The sequence below is a fragment of the Fopius arisanus genome, unplaced genomic scaffold, assembly GCF_000806365.1.
Source record: "Fopius arisanus strain USDA-PBARC FA_bdor unplaced genomic scaffold, ASM80636v1 scaffold00095, whole genome shotgun sequence".
Taxonomy (NCBI): domain Eukaryota; kingdom Metazoa; phylum Arthropoda; class Insecta; order Hymenoptera; family Braconidae; genus Fopius; species Fopius arisanus.
Window position 1 is genome coordinate 1 of NW_011887834.1, and position 26,436 is coordinate 26,436.

At 37.0% G+C, this 26,436-nt stretch overlaps 5 protein-coding genes across 5 annotated transcripts; 3 read left to right on the forward strand and 2 right to left on the reverse strand.

Annotated features, from left to right (window-relative positions):
• The first annotated feature begins 2,803 nt into the window (after positions 1 to 2,803).
• On the forward strand, positions 2,804 to 8,986 carry LOC105270790 (sodium-dependent nutrient amino acid transporter 1). Its single transcript, XM_011311951.1, has 9 exons — positions 2,804 to 3,054; positions 5,051 to 5,137; positions 5,507 to 6,042; positions 6,182 to 6,556; positions 6,745 to 6,934; positions 7,007 to 7,183; positions 7,261 to 7,537; positions 7,636 to 7,730; positions 7,812 to 8,986. The coding sequence occupies exons 1-9, from the start codon at positions 3,043 to 3,045 to the stop codon at positions 7,983 to 7,985; spliced, it is 1,923 nt and encodes a 640-aa protein (XP_011310253.1). The 5' UTR covers positions 2,804 to 3,042; the 3' UTR covers positions 7,986 to 8,986.
• A 436-nt stretch (positions 8,987 to 9,422) lies between these two features.
• Positions 9,423 to 13,183, forward strand: LOC105270791 (sodium-dependent nutrient amino acid transporter 1). Its single transcript, XM_011311952.1, has 9 exons — positions 9,423 to 9,581; positions 9,934 to 10,267; positions 10,674 to 10,935; positions 11,032 to 11,406; positions 11,486 to 11,675; positions 11,862 to 12,038; positions 12,108 to 12,207; positions 12,330 to 12,601; positions 12,711 to 13,183. The coding sequence occupies exons 1-9, from the start codon at positions 9,573 to 9,575 to the stop codon at positions 12,882 to 12,884; spliced, it is 1,893 nt and encodes a 630-aa protein (XP_011310254.1). The 5' UTR covers positions 9,423 to 9,572; the 3' UTR covers positions 12,885 to 13,183.
• A 67-nt stretch (positions 13,184 to 13,250) lies between these two features.
• On the reverse strand, positions 13,251 to 13,934 carry LOC105270792 (oxidoreductase-like domain-containing protein 1). Its single transcript, XM_011311954.1, has one exon. The coding sequence runs from the start codon at positions 13,707 to 13,709 to the stop codon at positions 13,356 to 13,358; it is 354 nt and encodes a 117-aa protein (XP_011310256.1). The 5' UTR covers positions 13,710 to 13,934; the 3' UTR covers positions 13,251 to 13,355.
• A 72-nt stretch (positions 13,935 to 14,006) lies between these two features.
• LOC105270794 (coiled-coil domain-containing protein 137) lies at positions 14,007 to 15,497 on the forward strand. The gene is made up of 3 exons (XM_011311956.1): positions 14,007 to 14,193; positions 14,410 to 15,055; positions 15,140 to 15,497. The coding sequence occupies exons 1-3, from the start codon at positions 14,117 to 14,119 to the stop codon at positions 15,323 to 15,325; spliced, it is 909 nt and encodes a 302-aa protein (XP_011310258.1). The 5' UTR covers positions 14,007 to 14,116; the 3' UTR covers positions 15,326 to 15,497.
• On the reverse strand, positions 15,335 to 17,106 carry BORCS5 (BLOC-1 related complex subunit 5). Its single transcript, XM_011311955.1, has 2 exons — positions 16,657 to 17,106; positions 15,335 to 16,496 (listed from the first exon to the last, which is right to left on the reverse strand). Exon 2 carries the CDS (start codon positions 16,414 to 16,416, stop codon positions 15,637 to 15,639), a length of 780 nt encoding a protein of 259 aa, XP_011310257.1. The 5' UTR covers positions 16,417 to 16,496; positions 16,657 to 17,106; the 3' UTR covers positions 15,335 to 15,636.
• Between the last annotated feature and the right edge of the window lie 9,330 nt (positions 17,107 to 26,436).

The following is a 26,436-nucleotide window of genomic DNA, read 5'->3' on the forward strand; positions in this document are numbered from 1 at the left end:
TGCGTGAATGGTGAATTTTTTTTGGAAATTTTCCAGGTGCCATTTGGTCAAAAAGAGAAAAAAATTAAAAATCACGCCCCGAGGGCTAGTTCACGCTTATTATGAATCGCGGGGGCCTCCGTCCCTCAGATCCGTTCACCTTTTCCTGGAATTTTTTGATCAAATGGCACTTGGAAAATTAAAAAAAAAAATTCACCATTCACGCAATAATGAAAATCCCAGGAAATGCTGAACGGATCTGAGCGGGGAGCGCCCCGCGATTCATAATAAGCGTGAATTAGCCCTCGTGGAGTGATTTTTAATTTTTTCACATCATTTTTCTATTCGGAGATATTCAACATTAAAAGTTATTAACAATTTCCTTGAAAATTCAGCCACTGGCTAACGAAAAAATTTGTTTTGAATTTATTCTTGGTAACAAATAAAAATTCAAATTCTTTCACTACCAACAATTTTCCCGACAAATAATCAACAAATGAAAGATCAAATAATATTGAAAACATATCTGAATCTGTCGGAGGTGAACGGTAAAATGATGAGACAATCTATTTTTCTGTACGACTCGGTGTTTTTCAAATTGAAATAATCGCTCTTGGATTTTATGATAAAAAAATTGTTGTTGATGGAAACCTCGAATAGATTATCATAATTGAAGCGATATCGAGTTGAATTAATGAGGAATAGATATTGATTGAAAATAGCCTTCATGGAGAAGGGCTGGTGAATCAACGGATCGGTGGCGGGTGAAAGTCGCGGTGTTATCCAGCTATATCTGGTGGCAACTGGTTAGCTGTCGATGGCAATCGAAACCCTGGAGATATCCTTGGAAAAAAGCCCGGAATTCCCCGGGCTAAATTGCACCCGATTCAGGGTCTCCGGACGTAACCGTAAAAACCAGACGCAGACGCAGGAAATTTCGGGGAGCAATTAACTTTCGGTTTACCTGAGACGACGACATCCCACGATTTATAGGATTTTTTTGTCCAGAAATGGATGAATTATTGTCATCCACTCGGATTTTTACCTGCGCCATTTTGGTGCGATAAAATTATTCACTAGATCTACACAGGATTCATTACACAATGGACTAATTATTGGGGACCGGAATTCGGATCGACTTCCGTTTAATCAAATTTGAGATCAATTCCATTCGAGCAAACAATAGTTTTTCGACTTTTTTGGGCACTTTTTTTATTACTCTTGTAAATACAGTTATAAATGGTTTTGTGTTTTTATAACATCATGTTCTTTAACACAATAATTTTGTTATCATTCCCAGGAGCGGCTGTGGGACGTGACAATCGTCCCCTGGACACGTTAGTATCGAAATTATCATCACGAAATCCAGGCAGTGAATTCCAGGTGCATTCCCACGTGAATTGGCCTCGGCGAGGCAACCACCAGTTCCGAAGCATAGTATTGTAATATCCAATTGAATGCCATTTAATTGCACCCTCGAGGGAGTCACTGTTGTACTTTTCATGGAATTTCCAAAAAGTTCCAAATGTTATAGAGAAATTTCATGCTTTTCTTTTTCCTTGAAAATAAATGAAAATAAATGTCCCCTCACATTTTGAGGAAATGCCGTTTTTTAATTTTTACCCTCAGAATTTTGTGCTAAATTACACAGAATTTTAATTTCATTTAATTCTATTGTTTAATTTTCACAACTGAAGACCTGAAATTTCAATGCAATTATTCCGTCAAAGTGCTGAAAAATTCGAGACATTGAGAGAAGAATATTATATATTTAATATTCATGTTCCCTTGAAACAACAATTGAATGTTTATAATGAATTTGTTCATGAGTACGAGTCGGCCGCTGAAAGACTTACTGTCACATTTTTCATGAAACATCGAAAAATGACTAACAGTACTCGAGCCTAACTTACGCAATCGATATGAAAATACACATGTAGCAGGAATAGCCACTTTTGAGGAATGCCCCGTACTTTTATAGCATCGTCACTGACACCGTTGGTCATACATGCATGACTTAAGTTGCCACCATTCCCCGACGATTGTACTACAGCGTAAAAGTATGAAGGACTCAAAGCAGAAGATCTGCAATCACGCGACTCAATGGATTATTATTCCATCGGGACTAATCACTCCAAATAAATCTCCGAGTGCATCGATTCACAAGTCAGATCCTTTCACAATTCCGGATTGATCGATTGTCGAGGAAATAATATAATTTCAGATTTTCCCACTGGAGCGAGAAATTACAAAATCCATTTCCTCCAATTAAAAAGTATGATTACTCTGAACTTGAGAGTACTTCCCAAGGATCCAGATGACACTGGAAAAAAATCGGTGAATTTTCCAGTAAATTACCCAAAAAATGATTTAACCATCTCTTTGTATAATCTTTTCGAAAGATTATTGGAAAATTAATTTATTATTGAATTAAATTTTCAAAACCTCATCAAATGACCTAGAGTAATAAAAATCAGATGGGATGAACGAAATAATGACAAAAGCGATTCGAACCGATTTCCCGTATTTTTACGACTCGACTTAACTCGTACGTTTTACTACGATGTGGCATAGTAAACCTTACATAACGAATAATTGATAAGATGAATAGTCCATCTGACAATGGTGCTGCATAAATCAGCCAAAAATACTGTACATCCGATTCATTGTACTTTTAATAACTCTACAATTAATAGGTCCCTTGAACTTTCATTGTAATCACTCCCCCCCACCGATTTTCCATTCCATGAATGAGCTGATATTAAAAAGAGAAGACAAAAAAGCGAAAGACACATTATCCCTACTTCACTCTTGCTACGGAGGTGGACACCTCCAACCAGGTGATGTGCAGTGGCAGTTAGCAGATGATCGGCATCAACTTGACAAGTTATTGAAACACATTTGATCACCCTGATTTTTTATTTAAAAAAACGTGACTGAAAAATCCAACATAAAAAGAACTGATTGACTCAGTCCAATAATCAATTCTTTTCAATTCATAATTCTTTTGGAGTGAATTTCGTTTGATATTCTTCCTCAAATATTCCCCATAACAGTGCAAAAATGAATGTTGAGGTGAGTGATAATAATAAATAATTAATTATTGAGGTAATTGATATCGTCGGTGACGATTAAAGTCCCAGCTCATGATTTTCCTGTCAAAATGGAATGCATTGCTTTCTAATAAATTTTAATTAGATCATTTGTTATTTGGAGACCTTGAAATTTGAGGTCAGATATGTCGGTGAATTTTCAGATTAAAAGACGTATTGTGTTGGTAATAAAAATGATATTACGCTTTGACATTTGTCTGGAGATAATGAAAAGACAAATTGACGGCGGCGCTTTAAAATGGTATAAAATGTTGGCCAACAAGTTGTGGGGGTAGATTAGAGCAGACAGAATGGATTTTCATTCTTGAAATTCATTCATTCAAGCATAAGTTCATTTCGGGTGATACCATGCCCAAAATTTTGTGTAAAAACATAAAATATAGTCATTAAAAAATGCTGACATTATTGCAATATTTAAAAATAAATAAATCGTTTGCTTTTGAATGTCAAGCAGAGGTGATGACAAATTTTCTTGTTGAATAATTTAAAAAACGTTACAAGACGGTTTTCAATACAGAATGGAGAAATACTTAAATACAAAAATACCGTGAGAATACCCAAAAAAATCAGAAGCCGTAGAATCCTGTGTTTTACCCTTGAAGACTGCATAATGTCCATTATTCTCAGTTAAAAAATGGAAAATCTCCAATGAATTCCGAAACATTTGTACATTCTCGCGTCTATTCTTACGATAATCATTCATCAGAATAAACATAAAAGTAACATGATACAGAAAATTAGTCCTTGAATAGCGCATACTACCGATGCAGTACGCGCAATTATCAATAATAATTGTTTCATACGCTTGTAAAATATCAGATATCCACGTGTCATCCAATGATTCCATGACCGACTAGTTCATTAACCCATATTTTCCGGCGCCGCAATGTCTAGTCTCCATTGTACCCTAATGAGAGGAATAAATCTAATTCCATTCACTTACGCCGAATAAATTTCTATCCAACTCATGTAAAAATCCAATAATAATAAAATAATCATTAAATATTCATTATTACGATTTTATAAATTAATGATGATCGTCTGGAGGAAGAATAGATTTTCTACAATACTTTAAAAGCTAGTCTCAGTGAAAATAAAATGCTCATTATTTCCTAAAACGGGGAAAAACCTCTAGAATTAATGACTTTCAATGAATAGTAATGAAGACGGTAATGAAGAGATGGGTTTACGCGGTTTTTGAGGAAATTATCTGGGTTTTGCGGGAGTTGCCGGAGAGAATTGCCGAGGCGGGGGAAACATGTAAGTGATTAACATTTTTAAGAATTTTTGTATTGATTTAGGTCATGAATAGTGATAACGATTTACTAGTAAAGCAGTGAATTATGTTGAAACAACATTTGCCGATTGTTTAGCGGTTTATCGACTTGGATATGAACTCATTGTTCCTACAATATTTTAAAGATTAATGCATTGGCGAGAATTTCTGCCGTAATTATCGGAGGAATTCGCCGGATAAATGTACGTGAAAATGAGTTCGTGCAATAATTACTCATAATAGCGCGAAACGGAGAGATTTATTTAGAAATCACGCTAACGAATGGTAATTATATTGACAAATACCAGTCTAGGTATTTTTACCAGGTTTTATAATAATAATAATCATCAGAAAATCGACGAAATATTATGTAATTGTTAATCAAATTTTTTAGGAAAAATTCCTGGTCCGATAATTAATTGTTGGGGCAATTTAAAAAATAAATTGCTTTTGGTGGTTTGAATGGAATGTTTTGTAAAAAAAAAAAATTAGAAACTTCGCTTTCATTTTCTTTTTTTTTTTTGCCCCACGTGAAAAATTGAGATGGAGCGATCGGGAATAGAAAGTGTCCTAGCCCTTCCCCATTCTCATCCTGAGAAGAATCAATTTTTCGTTACGATTTCATTATTCGAAGTAAAAATGTTTAACTCCTGGGATTAATTAACATTGAATTATCATTCAGGGTGGAGCCGAGAATCCCGTATTCATCGATGATGATGGATTCAGTAAAATTGACCTGCGAAAAGCCGAATCCGAAATTAGGCAGAAGGTACGAATCCCCTAATCACTCAATTATCTCGATAACCACTTGTCCTACACCAAAAAGGTAAATATCTCTATCTCTAAAAAAAGTTCATCAACATTTTTCACTCAAGCCACTCATTTCTGAGATACTTGCCCCCAAAAATATTTTCCACACTGAGAAAAAAATTCAAAAAATTGAATCAAATTAAATGAAATTCTTTGAAATTTTCAAAATTCTGAAAAACACACATTCACTCAAATCCAGACCAACATTGATAAATAGTAATTTTAATGAGCATTTTTTATGACAATTAGTGTATTTTATAATTTTTTTTCTCAGTATCTCTGTGAATAATTTTCCTTTAGAAATTTTCCGATTTCTGTGAATCCCCAGGAGTTCAACCCCGGGCTGGAGCTGAAGAAATTGCCACCCTCAAATCAGCCTCCCCCCGAGGAGGCCCGACCAACCTGGAGTAACAGCTGGGAATTCCTGATGTCGTGCATCGCGATGTCAATAGGTCTGGGTAACGTCTGGCGTTTTCCCTTCACAGCGTACGAAAACGGTGGTGGTGCCTTCCTAATTCCTTACATGATCGTATTATTCCTGGTGGGGAAGCCCTTCTATTACCTCGAGATGATAATGGGTCAGTTCACGAGCAGATCATCGGTGAAGATGTGGTCAGCAGTTCCAGCATTGAGAGGAGTCGGATGGGCCCAGATGTTCTCGATGGTAGCTGTTGGCACGTACTACTGCTCCCTGATGTCAGTAACACTCATCTACCTCTTCGGGAGTTTCAATACCGAATTACCCTGGGCTCATTGCCTCCTCGAATGGGGGGATAATTGCGTTAATTCCGGTAAATCCAATGTCACGAGAAATTCATCAATAAACGTTGGTTCCATTAAGAGCTCAGCAGAACTTTATTTCTCGTGAGTCTTTCAATTTCTTACACTTTTCTCATCTCTAATTAATTTGAAAATGTCAATATTTTCTTTGTGTGAAAAAAATTTCAAATATTTGAAGATATTTAAGAAAATTTCTCAATGACGTTTTTCAAATAATTAATAGGAAGACGGTGCTGAAGGAAAAGTTGAATATTGACGATGGAATCGGCTTGCCAGACTGGAAGTTGACCATCTGTCTGCTTGCAGCTTGGATCTGCATCTTTGCTGTTCTAGCGAAAGGTGTCAAAAGCTCGGGAAAAGCAGCTTATTTCCTCGCAATATTTCCCTACATTATCATGATTGCACTCTTAATCAGAGCTGTTACCCTCGAGGGTGCTGTCAATGGAATCGTCTTCTTCATCAAACCCAATTGGGATAAACTTTTCGATCCCAATGTGTGGTATGCCGCTGTCACCCAGTGCTTTTTCTCCCTGTCCGTTTGCTTCGGAGGAGTCGTCATGTACTCCTCTTACAATGACTTCAGTCATAATATTTATACGTGAGTACAGCTCTACAGATCAATTAATTAAAATGAAGCAATTGATTAAAGTGATTAATCAATTTACTGAGTAATTATAAGAGAAATTTTCAATTGTTGGGGAAAAAAATTTCTCAATATTTCTCATAGTGAAGTTAATAATTAACGAGTCGATCTCTGTATCACTCAATTGAATTTTAATATCGCAGAGACGTTATAGTTGTGACAACCCTAGACACTTTCACCAGTCTCATAGCCGGTTTCACGATATTCGGCATCCTGGGTAATTTGGCCCACGAACTCGGCACCGATGACATCAGCAACGTAGTCAGGGGTGGAACAGGTTTGGCATTCATCTCCTATCCCGATGCCATCGCCAAGTTCAATATCCTCCCCCAGGTGCGATACCTCGTAATATTATCAAAGGTAATTATAAAATTCATCCCTTAATTATTGAATCGTCCTGTCCAGGTGTTCTCATTCTTGTTCTTCCTGATGCTATTCGTCTTGGGAATTGGCAGTGCCATCGCTCTGACTGGAGGTATCGTCAGCATCATCTGCGATCAATTTCCCAGGTTCAGGTACTGGTACGTTGTACTCGGCACTTGTCTCTTCGGTTTCTGCGTTGGAACTCTTTATTGCACACCGGTAATTACACAAATATTGAGGAGAATAACAGGAAAAAAAAAATTCTAGTAATTTTCTGGTATTTTTTTTAAATAAAGGGAGGACAGTTCGTCCTCGGTCTCGTGGACTACTACGCCGCCTCATTTATCGTTTTCTGTCTGGCCACTCTGGAGATCACTGGAATTTTCTGGATCTACGGCCTTGAAAATTTCCTCAGTGATGCCGAATTCATGTTGAAAAAACGACCCAGTATTTATTGGAGATTCTGCTGGGGAATTGCCACACCTTTAGTACTCGCTATCATCCTTATTTACACTATTGCTACATTAACGCCCCTCACCTACGGTGGTGTTTATTATCCCGATAGTGCATATGGTGAGGATAACTTGAGAATACTCCATCAATCTACCAACATTTTTAAAATTATTCCCTCTCTCCTCAGCGAGTGTTAATTATTTTTCCTGTAATTTCAGCTGCCGGCTGGACACTCCTGTCATTCGGAATTATCCAAATCCCCTTCTGGATGGCTTACACCTTCGTAAAAAACCGTCATCTAGGCCTATACGAGGTGGAAATCATAATCCTCAATGATCGTGTTAATTTCGTATTCATGTGGGTCTCATGATTTTTTTTTTTCTGGAAATTACAGATGCTCGCGACTTCATTCCAACCGACTCCTCTCTGGGGGCCAATATCCCCCACCAATCGTACAGCTTGGAAGCAAGTTAAAGAGGTGCTACGAAAAAAACAAGCGACAAGAACAAGTTCACGACTGAAACAATTCATCTACGTTGTCTTCTGCCAAGAGGATAAATTGACGTGAACAGTTTATCTCCTGGCGATTGTAAATATATTTTTTCTGGATTGATGGGTAATAGTTGTAATCGAGAACAGCCTTCAGTATTATAGACCCCAGGATGAGTAATAAGTGCGGAAGATAAATAAATAAACTGTGATTATTTCTCAATGACGTGACTAATCCATCGGCGGTGTAAAGATGAGATGTTGCGAGATTGTTTTCAATGTTCATGTGCTATCTGACTGATTATTTCATCAGTCACTTCTTTGTCGCATCAATTCAATTTATCAGGATAAACTGTATTATGGGTGTTAATACATTGTGTTTACAGATGGTGAAAATACTCTGAAAAATATGTTTGATTGTTACTATTTCGTATTATTACTTCAATATCATTTTCGCTTTGTCATCATGTTAAATAAAAAGTGCCAGTCGGTGCATTATTGGAATTAATTTGTGACTTTGGCTCATTGTTATTCGAGAAAAATTCAATGACAAATTCAGGATTGAATTAAAGAGGAATTCTTTAAACTTTGATGAATTTATCTTTGAGATTTGGAACTTATCAAAAATTCTGCGGGGTTTTTATTTAAATTGTCGATTATTGTATTTATTTTTGCGCTAAAAGATTTGTGTCGAGTGATAAAAATTGACAGGCGCTATTCCATTGGAAATTCAATTGAATTTTTCCAAAAATAAGCGCTAGATTTTTCGATCCATTCCTCGGCGCATGTTTAGGGCATGATTGAGTGGTGGCGTGGAAAAAATAGTTGATTAATTTGTTTTTGATTACAGCAGCTCGCTGATAAATCAAAATTCAAATTTCATTGACCAACAAATGATGAAATTGATAAAGAAAAATCGTAATGCGATGAATCATTGACGAAATGTGAGGATTTAAGAATGAAAGGGATTAGCCGCTTCATAAAGTGCCGACGTATTTTCAACGCTTTCAAATCCAAACAATTTTCATAATGTATTTATAAGAACTGTATGTTTAATATCTAATTGTTGCATGAATTGAATTCATTACAACAAAAATCACAATAAATGAATTACACTAATTAAAAATCCAACGAGTCTATTAAAAATGCCAATATTTCTGGGGTGATTTCCCCAAAACAATAATTTTTCCATGAGAGGATAAATTCAATTATACATTAATTTCCAGGCAAGTTAATGAATGAAATTGCAAATACATGTACATCCTGCGAGTAAATGATATAAGATCCTGATTTATGCAAAATAATGCAAAACAATTTTCAAACTAGAATCCTCAACTCTCGATCAATCATCTCAATATCCAGCAAGGACTTGCTGTTAATCAACTGGAAAAACCTGCAGCGTGTATCACAGATCCATTGACAGTCTTGACTGTGATAGTGCTTGTGCAAGTTATCTCTGATGTTAAAAAAGAGAGGGGACACCTTGGGCTCTCATTACTTTTCTGTGAGCGAAAGCTCAGTTTCCATATTACTGTCAAGCCCATTGGATACTTGACATGTTACCACTCCACCACTGGTCCCAATAGTTCTCATTTAGAAATTCATTTCCGTTCAACTCCTCGGCGTAAAAATAATAATTCTGTAAAATCTAGTTATACCGATCAGGATGAAAGTGGTAAGTAGTGTTATCTCCTCGAGAAATTTGAAATTAAATAGTTCATGCTGATAAGAAAATTGATTTTTTCGCAAGTATATTTCAAAGTATATGGGAAATTGTTTAACAACTTTCAAATTTAAGTATAATTTCCCATAACTTACGAGTGTAACAAATTAATAGTACGTCACAGCAAACATTTGCACTTGAATCTAGATACGCAATCATCCGGGATGATTAATGATCGAGGCCACAAAAATGATTCTTAAACAAAGCGTCTGGTACAGGTGGCCATAAATTTGTTAATTAAAAAAAAATTACCTCGATGAAAAGCTCCATGAAATCCGAGTGATTTGGAGAGTCAAATTTTCAGGCAACGATGAGCGGCCACGAGAATGAGGCTTTTGACCCAGAACCAGAAGGTGTGCCTTCATCAGGCAAAAAATCTCCGAGTAAAGAGAAGACACCCCGAGGATGGAGCAACAGCATTGAGTTCCTAATGTCCTGTGTAGCCCTTTCCGTTGGCTTCGGCAACGTCTGGCGATTTCCATTCACAGCTTATGAAAACGGAGGTGGTGCCTTCCTAATTCCCTACATAATCCTACTAATCCTAGTGGGCAAACCCTTTTACTACCTCGAGATGATACTAGGACAATTCTCCGGAAAGTCCGCGACGCGAGTCTGGGAATTTTCTCCAGCATTCACCGGTAATCTTTCAATTCATCCGATTAACAAAAACTTTCACTTTACTAAATTCATTTGATTTGTCAATAGATTGAGAGTCCAGGAAAATAATGGGTGGAATTTTGTGGGATATTAAAATGCCATTGTATGCCAAGACACTATCTGATATTTCTGTTTGAAAATGCAGATAAATATCACGTAAATTTGGTGCTTTCAAAGAATTCTTAAAATTAAAAAAAAAAAAAAAATCACCAGTGATGCATCGATAGATTATGGAAAAATGCTATCGCACCCATTAAGATCCTCCATCAACGTGACAATTAGATATTCAAAGTGTAATTGGAAGAATCAATTAGTCTAAATTCCAACTAAGTAGACACTTCTACAGTGAATTAAACATAAACAAAATTTGATTTCGATTTTTATCAGGTGTTGGATGGGCCCAGCTAGCATCGGTGGTAGCATTAGCCTCGTACTACTGTTGTCTAATGGCCTTAACCCTTTTCTATCTCGTATCATCATTTTCCTCTGAATTACCTTGGGCCCACTGCAGAGAGGAATGGGGCGACTCCTGCATTGACTCTGGAAAAATTGGCGATAGTATCCTGAATGGACTAACCAGTAATGCGACAAGGACACATGCGACGAGAAATACATCTTCACTGAGAACTTCGGCGGAATTATTTTTCTCGTGAGTTATTTTCCTAGAAATATTTTCAATGCTAATTGCTGATGAAATTATATTAATTGTAAATTATTGGCAAAAAAATTGTTGATAATCCTCCAGGAAAATAGTGCTGAGGGAGAAGTCGTCAATTGACGATGGGATAGGATTGCCAGATTGGCGTCTAGCAATTTGCCTGGCAGCTAGTTGGGTCTGCGTCTTTGCCGTTTTGTCGAGAGGAATAAAGAGCATGGGGAAGACCTCGTACTTCCTGGCAATATTCCCTTACATCGTGATGATCGCCCTCCTAGTGAGGGCTGTTACCCTCGACGGGGCAGTGGACGGCATTCTCTTCTTCATCAAACCCAACTGGTCGAAATTGCTGGAACCTGGTGTCTGGTATGCCGCTGTCACACAGTGCTTCTTCTCGCTGTCAGTCTGCTTTGGTGCTATCATCTCGTTCTCCTCGCACAACAATTTCAGGCATAATATTTACAGGTACACCGAATTTCTATTTCACATACAATATGGACATCTACATCTGTAATTCGTTCAATCGATATTGTTATGGTTTTAGAGATGTCATCATTATTACGAGCTTGGATACTGTCACAAGTATGATTGCTGGGTGCACAATATTTGGAATTCTCGGAAATCTCGCCAAGGAGATAGGAACCGACGACATCTCGACTGTCGTCCGGTCTGGTACTGGTCTGGCCTTCATCTCGTATCCCGATGCCATCGCTAAATTTTCATTAATTCCTCAGGTGTGCAAAACTCTAATTCAACTTCATTAAAAAATTTCTAGCTTCTCCAAGAATAATTCAGCGAATTCCATTTTAAAATCGAAATAATGGAGTTCAAATGCTTGATCTGTGAAAAAATTTGAGTGAAATAAAAACAAAAAATTCCCTGTAATTTGAATGGAGGAATTGAATTCGTATTTTTTTTAGCTGTTTGCAGTGCTGTTTTTCATTATGATGTTTGTCCTGGGTGTGGGCAGTGCAGTGGGCATGAGTGGAGCAATAATTGAAGGACTCACTGGACAATTTCCAGGGATCAAACACTGGCAGATTGTTTATCCAGTTTGCTTCATTGGATTTTTGCTTGGGCTTGTTTATATTACTCCTGTGAGTATTGACAATCACGTGGGAGAATGATTGACTGAATGAATAGTAGAATATTTTTTGTTTATCCAGGGAGGACAATTTATCCTGGTTCTGGTAGATCGTTATGGCACGTCCTTCGTGGTTTTCATATTAGCTGCTTTCGAGATTACTGCAGTCGTCTGGGTTTATGGTAATTATGAAAAATATGCCATCACTCATGAAACAATTACGTTTCAAATTGTGCGTTTACGCCAATAAATTTTATTAGAATTCTAGAGTTGAATTAAAAAATGCCAATTGTTCTGGGTGTAGGAATAGAAAATTTCTTGGAGGACGTCGAGTTTATGAGCAAAAGGGAGCCCAGTGTCTACTGGAGGTTGTGCTGGTTCATCGTGACGCCTCTGGTTCTCATCATAATTTTTCTGTACACAGTATCGACATTGCCACCTTTAATTTATAGGAATGTACCGTACCCCGAATCCGCCCATATCGCTGGAGGAATTATTCTCGCCATGGCGATCTCCCAAATTCCCATCTGGGCGGTTGTAGCCATGATCAAGCGTAGAGACACATCTATTATCAGAGTAAATATACATTCAACACCTAATGCTTTCTCTGTAAATTCTCTTAAATTTCCGTTGGATCTAATGAGTTCCAGAGATTTCACTAGATTTTTACTGTATTTTTTATCAGATGGTGAAGAGTGCGTTCAGGCCATCCGCTGAGTGGGGTCCAGCTGATCCTCATATGAGACAGGAATGGCTCATCTTTAAAGAAGAAAAACTGAAGATCAAGAGTCTTCGGACTAGCCCTCGATGGCGACAAATACTCGATGTTATCTTTATAATTAAATCGAGAGACTCGTGAGAGGACAATATCATTTGTAAATAATTATTTGATAGTTTTAATTGTGAGGATGTACCTGACTTTACAAACACTGCCGTAGGCAACATTACTAAGTTACATAAAAAGATATTAGAAGTTAACACTTGAATTTCACAATTTTCACTTTTTTTTTCCACATTTTAATAAAGTTTCTGATATTTCAGTTGAAAAATTCAACTAAATTACAAGTGAATCTAAGATTGTAAGAGATTACAAGTTGTTTCACTTGAAATATCCAAGAGTAATTTTTTCACACTGTAAAAAAAATTTACTATCGATACAAAGACGAAAAAAACAAATCCAAGTTTAAAAAATCTGGAATTTCAATGTTTTTACACAACCCAATAATACTTTTAAGAATAATTTATTAACAGCTCGTAAAAATTCAGCAATTGACTAAACATGGGGAACAAAAAAACAATCCATGGACCTATAAGAATATTTAATACACCATCACGAAATTTTTCGACACCTGAGCTCCATGGACAGAAAAGCCTTCATGTTAGGATCCTTAACTTTATCGATGATGATTTTTTGGACGTCGGCATTGCTATCAGCAAGTTTTTTGCTCAACTTTTCGGCATAGCGAATCCAAACGCAATTAGCACACCCTCTCATGCAGCAGTTGGTAGGTTCCTTAAGATCATCTCCATCCTGGCCGACTACATCGTTGTCCCTGAGGACAGGCCTCCTGGCCCGCCTGCCTTTATCATCTGTATTTCCCCCCGACAATTTTCTCCTGCAGCTCTTAATTATCGCAACTCTAGGATAAACTGTGCTCTCCATCAGTCGAGTCAACGTTGCCATTTTATTGCCAAATTGTCCCCAGCTATTCCACCAGTACTTTGTCACAATGATCAAATGTCAAAGAAGACAGCATTATATAAACTGTATAAATCCTTTTAGAGCAGTTCTGCTCCGAATTGTCACTGACACTTTTATTTTCCACAGGATTTACCTAGAATTATCGAGAATTCTGGGCCTCAATTATCATTAAACGATCGATTATGTCACCACGTGAGATATTCCTCGATTTTATATATATATATATTTTTTTGTATATTTTCAATCGAGTGGTATAACCTTACCTGACAGCGATCAGATGGTGGAGCAGTGGAGGTGGCACGACACGCGCTTTTTGGCACGACACGCGCTTTTTTTCTTCAACGTCAAACAAAAGTTTTTTATTCGATTGTTTATGAAATTTGAGAGCCATGGGGAGGAAAATACCTGGTAAGAAACACAAGGGAGTGAAGGATCCTGAAAAACAACGCGCACGAAGATGGAATGAGTAAGTGTTTATTTGAGGTTATAATTGCTTACACAATAGCAATTCATAAAATCTTGTTTAATTCTCATTGCGATTTGTTTTTAAAATCGTTCACTCAATTACTGGATGAACCCCAGTCTTTATCTAAGAAATAATAGCATAATTATAAATTTGATTTATTTGTTCTATGGAATTGGAAAAATTGATGAGAAGTATAAAATAACTTATTTATGACAGATTGAAGACAAAAGTAAACAATCCACCGAAAAACGACGACCAAATGATTCCCAAGAGTCTGCAAAGAGTAATAAAACTAAAAGACGACGTTAAGAGCGGTCGAATTGGAATTGCCAAGAGGAAAAGCCGTGGGAAAGTAAAAGAGAGATTAATTAAAGTAGGAGGTGGAGGTTTGATGAACCATCCGAAAGGGCGCCCTGAGAAAGCTGTCCCGGTGTTCAATCAGTTGCCCAACGAGAAGCCCCACGTATTTCTCAACAGAGTCAACAGGGAAACTCGGAATTTCATCAACGAAACCGTTTTCGAAAAAAAGTACAATGTCCAGGTGAAGAGGAATCCAGAGAGTGGGATGATTGAGGGATTGGAGAAGAGGGCCATGGATGAGATTGACGAATTGATGAAGCTGCAGAATAAACACAAGAATATTGGGAAGAAGAAGAAGAAGAAGAAGAAGATGACGACTGAGGTGAAGTTGTCGAAGGGACAGAAACGTGCGAGGAAGGCCCAGACGAAGAAGGCCTCGAAATTGCAGGAGGATATCGATGAATTCAAGGATTTCCGGGAAGATATCAAGTTCGGAGATGTCGTTCATGCTCCACCTACTCTCACTGTAAAGCCTGCGAGAATTGACAAGCTAAAGATAATAGTAAAATCAATTGTTTTCAATCAATATACTCCTCTGAATTAATTAAATCGATTTGATTTAATTTCTCATTCCTCTTGATTTCAGTCTGGAAAACGTGATTTACTGCTGAACTCTATTCTCTACAAGTCCGAAACACCCATCGACAGGACTGGAAAACGAAAAAACCTGCCAACAGCAGAGAGGAGAATTCTTGAGAAGCAGCAGAGCGAAATTGTGAATGCTTATAGATTAATAAAAACTAGGAAATCATTGAATCACGAAATGAACTGACATGAGCAATGAAAACTTCCTCTCATTTATTTACAACCAAATGCATTACACGAATCACTCGGTACAATTAGCTAAGCGCCGAGAGAACATATTTTTCTCTGAATCTCCAGTCACTGGAGACTGCACCTGTGAAATAATTCCATATAGAAATAAAATCAAAGCTCCAACACAATTACGTAAATTAATTGAAAATATAAATGCAATCGCAATTATGCCGATTATTCCAGAAAACATGCACCAGATATTTTCCACCAAATCTTTTCATATCTGTCGAGAAATATATTTCTCAGTGTTCTATCCTAATTCGATAATTATCCAGTGGTCCAGACGAAGGGTTCCAACCGATCCTTGATGGGCAGAAGATTGTTGAGTGTCTCGAGGCTCTCGAGAGTCTGATTGAGTTGCATGTGACACTTGGTGAGATGTCTGCTGAGCTCGTGGACCTTATTCATGTGTTCGGCGAATTTAGCGAATTTCTTTTGCCTGTCGACAGCTTGGGCCATGATCCTGTTGACCTCGGCATCGATATTAGAGCAGAGACTCAGCTGTTCTCCAGTGATCATCTGGGCATTGGCATTGAGATGGTGCTGATACCTTGCGCAGAGGTTGTAAAGCCCCAGGGGATCGAGTCTCTCGAGAATCTCAGGGTCCCTGACCCCTGGGGGTAGATTCAGAGTTCCCCTCATGATCGGTAGGAACATGGGGATGCTCTGGAGCTTGACTAGATCAGGATCCCTGTCTGCTGCTGGATCGGACACAGCTGGCTTCACCACCACGATGTTGTGGGCTTTCGAGGAAGTTATTTTTCTACTACCTAGGCTCGATTTTCTCCTTGCGATGTCTGATCCGAAACTCTTGCCACGTGACAGGTGTTTGTTTGACATCTTCGGGGAGTCACCGATGGGCTGATTTACAGTGTAGGATATGTAGGGTAGATCTGAGTCTGAGCATATGCTTGGCCCTGGGCTTGTGGAGCGAGGGGGTGTGTCGTCTGGGAGTCTTTCTCGATTGGGAACACTTTTTCCTCGACGAAGCTGACCTCGGGCCTGAGTCTGACCCGAGGAACCCTGAGAACTCTGCTCTGATCCCATGTTTTATAGAATTTTTTATCGCTCCTCGGGTTCTCGGCTCCTTGGGAGAATTTACTGGGTATTTGCTGATGTAACAAATTCTGACCAAAATTAAAGTAAGATTGAATATTAAGATTAAATGGTTGATCAGTTTATTCAAGTGGTGGAGAGACGATTGAATTCTTCAGTCTATGAATTATTTTAAACAACTGATGTTCATAATTATTATTTAATTAGGAGAAATGTGACAGAATTATTTACCACGAATTACGTGAGTACTTTGTTCCATTGCGTGAACACATGGTTGATTCGATTTATAAAAAAAAAATATTTGTAAAGAGTTTTTATATATTTTTCATCAATATATTATATTTTATAACCACATAAACTCTCAAAATCTAACGTAAAATATTTTAATAGAGTGACCGAAAATTTATTCATCCAGTGACAGCAGTTTATTAATTCACAATATTAATTATTTTGATTATCAACTACGAGACATTGCACTTCGATCGAATGGCGATTTATTGACATTGTCAAACTTTGTGACAGGTGAATTTCGTATTACCGAGAGATAATCCGTATATAGAGGAGAGCATAATGGCTACCCCTGAAAAATCGAATCGAAGAGAGTCGACAGAAATGAAAATGGCGGCTGCGAGAGAAGATATTCACTGGAATTGAAAAATTCGAAATTGTCAAAAAAGTATCGGGAGCATGAAAATGGAGGAGCTATTCCAAAGAAGTTGACGTAAATAAAGGCCTAGTTTTGGGGATTAGAGTGACCCCACCTGCATCGTAGTACCTCACTCCAAGAGAGGGAGGGCGCCACACGCAATACTGGGGTGTCTGCCCGTCAGCCGACTCGATAGTCGACGGGGTCAATGTTACTTTCTGCCCTACGAAATTGATTTTTGTTTTTTTATTATAAACCCATAAAATAACATTGACGCTGACAGCGGGACTGGTACTGCATTTCGTGTGGCGCCCACTCTCTCTTGGGGTGAGGTATTACAATGCCGGTGGGGTCACTCAAACCCGCAGAACTGAGCCTCTACTTTAGTCAATCCTGATGGATTCGATTGAGAACGACTGGTACCTGTCGCTACGCGTGCCGCCATCTTGCGCGGCGAAGAGTCACAACAGCTGATGCAATTGAGAAGTGCGGCGACGAGTATTTGATAATAAAAGCAAATCGTTAGTGCAATTAGTGAGTGTTTGTGATATTTGACAATGAAAAGGATTTTCCCCGCGATTTACATCTCCGGACGTGTGAACATGTATCCACATTTACCCCGAAAAATATCTCGAAGGAGGAAAACATCTCTCGGAGTCGCTGGCGGTGAGTTCCTCTCAGTACTCCTGGTGGAGTTGTCAGTAACATTGTTATCGTCTGCATTACCAATCGATATTTTTGAAAATTACTGGGGTTTAATTATTTATTAGTCGACGGATTTCAATTAATACACATCAATAAATAATTGAGCTACCCTCAAAATGGTCGACAATCCGGGGAATAAGAGCGATTTTAAGTCTACGAATTGTTTTCATATTTTTGGGCAAACATCGATGGAATATTCGTTGAAAATGTATTTTCTTCTTTGCAGTGAATGTCGAGACTAATATTGATTTTGTCGGACTTATTGGTTTATTGTAATCATAGCAACTTTTCCAATCAACGAGATTTCTAAATTGACATAATTATTTCGAAGTTTGTAACTGATCAAGTTTTTGAAAAAAATTCCCTTCGATATTTTTCCCCGGAATTAAAAACGTTGGAGTTTAATCGATAATTAAGAACAATGCAATCCACTCGACTTCTCACTTTATCACATCGCACTGAATAATTCATAAATTCTGTAGTTAAGTAATCAATTACATAAACAGCAATTAACAATTGCAAATGAGATGAACGGTATTCTCCCATTAAATTGCTGATTCCGTTTAAAAATAAAGATCAAATCCAAAGACAATGGAAAATTAACGGGTAAAGACTTGAAGCAATGCAGTTTTCTGATAAGTAATTCGATGGAATAATTACGCAACTCACTGCTGGCAATTAAAATCAGGATTAAAAATGATATTTCCGTAATAACCCGGGAGAAGCCCCAACTCGCTCCCTCGGATCTCTCCCTCTACCATAACTTAATTCTCGATGCCCTCAGAATCAGTTTTCTCCATAAACATAACAATCAGGCAGCTTAATCAATTAACTTAATCCCCCAGGGCAGAATAATGCAGCAGTACTTGAGAAATAATTATGCCACCTTATGTGCATTACCGTATCTCCATTTAGCCACACTGGTGCTTCCTTTACACTTGCACCTCACCCATTTTAAATTCAAATTAATGCAAAAGTTTGACAATAATGTGACTGGGCAAATGCGAGTGTTGGCTGAGTAGTTATGATAGTGTGGACTGATAAGAGGGAATTCTTCTTTTACGAGGCAATACTGGTGGCCATTACCAGTGTTTTATGGTTCCTATGGAGAGAAAAATGACAATATTGTTATCTTATCTAGGGCACGGAATGTCTCGACGACATACCTCAGAATTATTCGGTTGTTTTTTTATGTCTTTTATCAAAAAATAAATAAAATCCACTCCTTGTTTAAGGAGAGAATGATTTTCAAAAGACCTCCAACGTTTCTCATTGAGTCGAGGTACATTAATTGATTAGTAAAAAATAGGGACGCTCGTGGTAGCAAATGAATGCAACTATTGAATTTGGATTGGTAAAAAAATGAAATTTTCTGGGGTAAATTGGGACACGAGTGGCACAATGGTCTCGCAAAGATGGGATATTCCTTGAATTGGAAGGCAGAATATTACTCCAACTCTCTTGGGAGATTTGTGGATTTCACCTCTGGTGGCTTACGGCTTTCTAGGCATCTTCCATCTAATCACAATTACTCTCATCTTTCAAGTTTCTCAATCATCCCCGTCTGTATAATCTTCTCATCGTCATCCGGGAGACATGTATATCCAGCGTTGATATTAAAGTTATGAGCAAAATATTCAAGTCTCTGGGATTAATAACACCTACGGCGTCTTGTACTCGCGGAGTAAATGTGAAATTTCGTGTCGTCCTGGATTTATAATTACTCGGGGATCAGGATCATCATGAGGCACTTTGAAGGGCTAGTCATTTTGCAAATAACGTCAAAATCATGAAAATTTTATGGAAATTTTTCTAATTTCTAATTGGTCAAACGTTTCTCAAGGGACTGGGCAATTTTTTTTTAAATCATCAGCTGAAGCTGTTTAATAATGACTAGAGAGGAAAAATTTGGAATAAGGAGGATAGAAAAAAAAAAAAAAAAAAAATTCGCTGTGGCGAAATTGTTAACGTGTATTTTCTAAAGATGGATTTTTAAAAGGTATTTTTGCTGGCTGCTCAGGAAAATTTCATAGTTCTCACTGAATAATTATTTATTCCTTACCTCACTCACAACTCCACTGACATTTTCCCTCAACGAATTCAATGTTTCAATTTGTTCAAAACTGTAATATGATACAAGCTTCGAATTTATTTCTGCAATTAATTATTCATTATTGGGGAAATTGAGAAGTTTTCATCTCATATTTTGAATACCGAAAGTCAGGTGTCAGACGAGTGGCGATAATTATTGGAAATTCTTTTTGCGTGTCCGATTCTTCATACATAATCGACATCGCTTGAAAATTACGAGGTGATATGCAAGTATGAATAATTTAAATAAAGCCTCAGTTTTGAAATGAACTAAGTTCCAGGTGACTCGAATTATTCACTCGGCGTTTTCCAAAAGTATCTGTCACATTCTAATGGACTGGAGACACCGAATATTCCATTGCATCAATCTCATAATAAATTATGAGTTATTAAATCATGAATTGGAATATTCCCCTAGTAATTCAATTAGCACTTTCATTCTTTTGTTAAGAGCTGAGAGATATTATTTATTCATTCAATTTTAACAAGTTGAAAATTTCGTTCAATTCAAATTTGAGTTCAGATAATTCGATTTGTCTAATTATTCTGTCATTAAAATTATTACGTAATTATTCAATTCCATTTTAATCGGAATTTGATTATTATTACGACTAATTGCATGAGCTTCTCTTCAATAGATGTTCTGTAGATTGATTTTCAAATTCGCAAAGAGATGGTCTTCAATGAATTCCATTTCGTTGCGTAAATATTTAATTAGGTAGTAACAAATTATAATAATTCTCTGGATAATTTTTCCAACTTTTCTCAATGCGCGGGGGAGTTCTCATTACTGTATCACTAGAAAAGTGCTCTCTTATTTATAAAAAAAAAAAAAAAAAAAACTGAGAGCTGCGTAGGTCTCTTCAGTCTGGCTAGTCCCTTCAAGTTGCAATTTTCACGATAAAAATCGCTTGGAATGAGCATTGAAAGCGTCTGAAGATGCATTAAACTTGAATTGCACGTATGTACTTGAAACTATAAGGCTCACCTATGGAAGTTGTGCATGTCAGCTAAGACTCTGGGGGGTTAAAGAGTACGTCGAGATAAAAAAAAAAGGAGAGAAAAGAAAACAGGAAAAAAAAAACACCCTGCGGGGGTTTATCAACCCTACACTGGATTTCAATGCGTGTCACGTTGATAATATTCTCCTCTCAATTGAAAAAAAAAAAAATAGGGTCTTTGTTTATTCACCTACTCCGGTAGCTCTCAAAATTGTTAAATGACCAATATAAAATTGCACAGATTCATCGATGTCAGGAGTGTTCTGAATAATTTAAAATTCCATTTTTATTCTCGATTGGCAATCGATGAATTTCTCTCATTGAAATCCAACAGCGAGCGAGCATTCCCATCGCATCAAATCCAATGAATAATTAATACAACAATCAATAGGAGCAGAAAGGGTACTCTTTAATTTTATGTGAATAATAGTATAGAGGGGAAAAAGATAAATTCGATAATTGTGATGCAATTGTTATTGGCAATGAAAGAATGCCCTGCGGTGTATTGCATATTCGAAAAACTGAGGGAGAGATTGGATTAACTGAATGTCCCGGGGACATTTTCAATTCTCGAAACGAGTTGATTTTTCTCAGTAAAAAAAGTCTTGAGTAAACATGAGTTTTTCAAGCAAATCGTCCCACCATTTTCGTCCCTCTCGACGTGAAATTTTTCATTGTTTGCTAAGTCACCTCTGCATACCAAATGCCCTCCCCAACCCTCTGACACGTCAACCGAGCTAATTTCTCTCCAATCTCGTATTTCCCCTTTTCTACATTTCTCCCATATTCCCAAAAATTTTCATTCTTTCCTGTATTTTCTACATGATATCAATACATAATCGATAATATATTAAAAATATATAATTACAAAATTTATATTCAATTTTATGGATACATAAGTGCAAAACAAATGTCTGTCAAATATCTGTTCGATCTGGCGGAATAAATGATAGAATGAATTCTCGGGTGATTAATTATCCGACAATGGAGATTTCAATGTGTCAGGATGATAAGATGTGGTATTCCAGTATCTGATGACAATGCCACCCGGCATTTGGGTGGGTGTAAGCAGTTGTGACTTGGCTGAAGTTGTTTAGCATCCCTCCATGTGGGTGGATAGTTGCACTCACCAGATTTAATGTTTGAGTGGTAGGGATGAGAGCGTAGGCGCAAGGCCAAGTAGGCAACGCCAATAGCACTCCTGTACTACCAGTGAGCAACGAGCTCTCGTACCACAAACATCGTTTCTCTGCCTCCAATCGGTATTCCCCTGTCACCACGTGCGCGAATTGACAGATCAAATTATTCATCACCATTGTCTCAGTTGTCTCAATAATATCATCCACTCAGTGGAAATATCCAGTTGATGCATCCAGCTGATTCAGTGATTCCTCTTGCTCGCCAATCAAGTGATTGATAATCAGTGGTTAATTATTTATTATTAACAACGCTGGAGGCCACCGGTCAGTCCATTGGTGAATGATAAAGTGAGTTTAATCAATTTTTCATTGAAGCTGTTGGCATTTTTTCTTTTTTTTTTTTTTTGGTGTTGTCGAGTATTGATGTTGATGGAAATTGTGGGTTAAGTTTTGATGGAGAAATCGGGGCGTTGGAGGTTGGATTATTTTGGATTTTTGGATGTTGGGGATTTTTTTTTTGTGGCGAAATTATTTCAGAGGCAGTGGATTGAATGCAATTGGTAACCGGAGAATCTGATTTTTATTTATTCAGACTTTTTTTTTCCAGTTAGTTTCTATTTTATTTCGGGACTGGCACTCGCTGGCACTTTGAAATCTTTTGCATCGTCTCGTTATCATACAGATTGATTTGGTGAAACTGTTATTTGCTGGGGTCATACAATTTTGTTCTGTCATACTTTTTTTTATTTGAGGTACGAAGGGGGAATGAGGTTTGAATTGATGAGTGGGGGAACGTGTTTTGAAGATAATTAACAGTCACAGATGGTTTTATCGGTGGACGATGTGTGCACGCGGCCATGAGTTTATTTCTTCACGATTTTTTTCATTAGTGTAGCCAAGTCGTGAAGAGAGATCAGTGGAATAAAAAATTTTTTCACTGTCGACATATTTGGAAAAATACATCAAAAATTGCCGGATTCATTCGTCTTTTGGTTCATTAGTCCCAATTTTTCTAGTCCTCCCCGAGAAACGTAATTATCCGTTAATCAGATGCTGTATGAAATCAGACCTCGTAGTGTCTGATTTGCAGTGAAAAAACAGGTTTCGGTGGTATGTCGCAATGTAAACAGTTGACAATTCGTATTTATTCAACCTGGTATATTTTCGGCTGCACCAACCTTGATGTATTCCAGTCGAGTGGAGTTTGATATTTGTTAGACAACGATGACGATTTCGCCTCGAATTTCGAGGACAATCGTTGGGACATTCGAGGATTAATCAAAAAATTGAATGTAATTCAATAATGGAGATTCTCCATCTCTCTCTCTCTCTCTCTCTTCTTCCCCCGTGAAATCATCGGCAAACATTTTTTTTCTCTCTCTCCCTATCCCATTTTTATCAGTTGCACAACTCTGTACTAGTGAGAACACCTCCTAACGAAATTAATACGACGCGCAAATTCGTCTAGTTGGTTATTATATCCGTAACGACTAGTGTCTCAATCGTTTGGACTCACTGGCACGAATCGCGGGGACGCAATCGTAAACATCGATATCCGCAGTTCCCCGTGGATTTTTAACGATCAGATCTGTGGGTGAAAAAATTGTGTATTGGAAAAAAAAGGGGGATGTGTATAAAAATTGAAGTGTACTCCGGTGGTTTCCACGCCAACGAGATGGGCATGGATGTGAAGTAGTACTGGTACCATTGGAGATCGACGCAAACAAAGTTTTCACTATCGGGATAATACTATCAATCTTCATGAGCTAAATTGTCTTGTGGGGGGAGGGGAATTAATTTTTATGGTGTTTGTGCGGGCTAGCGATGAAAAGAGGAGATTTTATGCACGGATGGCAGTCGATCTGGGCTATTGATTGATAGATTGAGAAATTTTTTCGAGCAAGAAGTCGTTGGTTATGCGGGTGAAGGGGAATCCTATTCTTTAGCGATTAGTTTTGTGGGGAAATCTCGAGAAATTCGAGAAATCGACAATGAATAATAATCATGATGGAGGAAGTCGAGTTTTTTTTACCTTTGTTGAATATCGATTAATCGAAGACTATATTTGATTTTAGGGGGAAATACTCCAGGTATACATATACCTTTTTCGTTGGTAATTTTGTCGGTTATAAAAAAAACCTCTTAATGTTTTTACGTTAAATCAATCGCTTTTCTGGTAAATCGATAATGAATGCGAGTGGCATATTTTATTTATCTCTCAGTTTGAAATTTCGCTTCTGATGAATAATAATTAATAATTATCGTTATAAATTATGACGAATAGGTAAATAAAAACGATAAATAAATAGTGATGGAAATTGATGATTGACAAATACAGTTCAGATTCAGGTGGAAAAATATTGAAAAATCACGAGTTTTCGATTATTTTAATAAACGGAAAATTTATTCTAGAGATAATGGCATTTGAATTCGTGAGAAAATGTTATTTATTGTGTTTGATAAATTACCTGAATGCCTCTATTGTTTTTTTTTTTTTGAACTCTCATATGATAACTCCAGCGGTGCCCCAGGTAAATTAAACTGCGACACAAATGTCGGCGTTCATTCAAATAAAGGTTAAAAAATACATGTTGTGAGGGAAATCACATATACATCTGGGATAACATGTGATCGATAAATCAGCAGCGGTCACCGTGAAATTATACACCGATTGCCGTGAAATTATTGGTGAAATATTGAGCGCGTGGAGTGATGGAAAAAAAAAGCTCGCATTTATGCATAAAACAATAAATTGAAATTTTTCCGAATGGGGAATAATCGAAATTTGAATATTGAATGCGTAGAAATAATTCTATAGATTTTTCGTCCTTTCGTTTGGAGATCGAATGACAAAACACTGGATCCATTGTTGTTCATTAACTGGAAAATTTCCCAGGAATTGTTTTCGCTCTGAGAGAATTTCACTCACACTTGTTAACGAATTTAGTTTCCTCAAATTCTTTCGCTTAATTATTATTGTTGACCTATAAAATTGATTTTTCAAATTCATAATTTTATAATTTCGGATAAATTATTCATGATTTATGAATAATCTGTAGAATTCAGCTAAAAAAAAATTGTTTGATTATTCTCCATGTTTCACATGTCGTTAAACAAATAAATTCCACAGGTTCAAACATGGATTTATTGACAGTGAATGAATTCCCTCGAGATTTTTAATGATCGAAAATGCTCTGCATTTAATTGAATTTCTGTATTTCGAATTTCGAGTCACTGGTAATAAGATAAGAGTGTTTCTGTCAAATTATACAATTTACGAATGAACTAGATTTTTAAAAAACCATGGGTACTCTCCGAAAAATCGGTTTACCGACTCTCGCGTCTGGGATAAAACAAAAATTTCAGCGTCTCGTCGAGGCAACAAATGTAATATTGAGGATCGTGTCACTCTGAGTTTTCCGTTTTGGCTCATGGCCGGATAAAACTAGTGTCTGAATTTTTATATTCCAGATGTGCTTTTACCTCTTCGGACATTATTTCTGACCTGACAATAAAAAACTTGGGTTTTACCAAAAATTTTTCGATTATTGAAAAACTTTTGTGAATAGGTTGATCAATATTTCACTCCATTCTCAATCATTTTTTCAAATTTGCATACACCACGGATTTCCAATGTTTCAAACTTCTATTTTCATTTCCATTATGTTTAGGCTATGTAGACTCGATCGATCAGTGTTTAAAATTTATTTAGTTTTCGTGGAAATAATTTAATCCAGCATTTGTATATACCGATATCAATGATGAAGGGGGAGAACAAAGGAATCATTCAGATGGAAAAATAATTGTTTTTAAATACACAATCTTGCTTTTCATTTGATTTCTATGGATCAGCAATGAGGGATAATTGAAACATTTTAACGAATTTGAGAGGGAAAAGTACTCTATACTCGATATTTTTATTCATTGTTCAATTATCTTGTTGAATAGTAGAAAAATGGATAAACCATTGAAATCAATAAAGCCGACAGAGAGAAATATAAAAAAAATTGCTCACCAAGACAAAAAATGGATTACCTTGCAGTTAAAATTTGTTTTTTTTTTTGTGTGCACATTTTTGGATAAACATCCTGAATACTTGGTACTATCAAATACCGTGGAAATTCTATTCCCCGAGCTTTCGTACTTCTTCAGCCACTTCCTCTTTCATTTGATAGAAGATCTCTGATGTCGACGTCAGCAAAAACTCCGGATGCTGTTATGTCCAGTGGAAACGGTGGTTCAAAGAAAAATATAGTTTTAGCAAAGAGAAAAAAATTCACTTCTCTTGTTGTCAATAAATATCACTAAAATTCAACTGGCCATAACAGGGTGGCAGCAATAAAATAAATACGCCTAGGAGATGAGGAAGTGGCATTTGCTCTTAGACATTTGCCCTTAGGTGAGCGATAAATGAAAGTGCCAAATATTG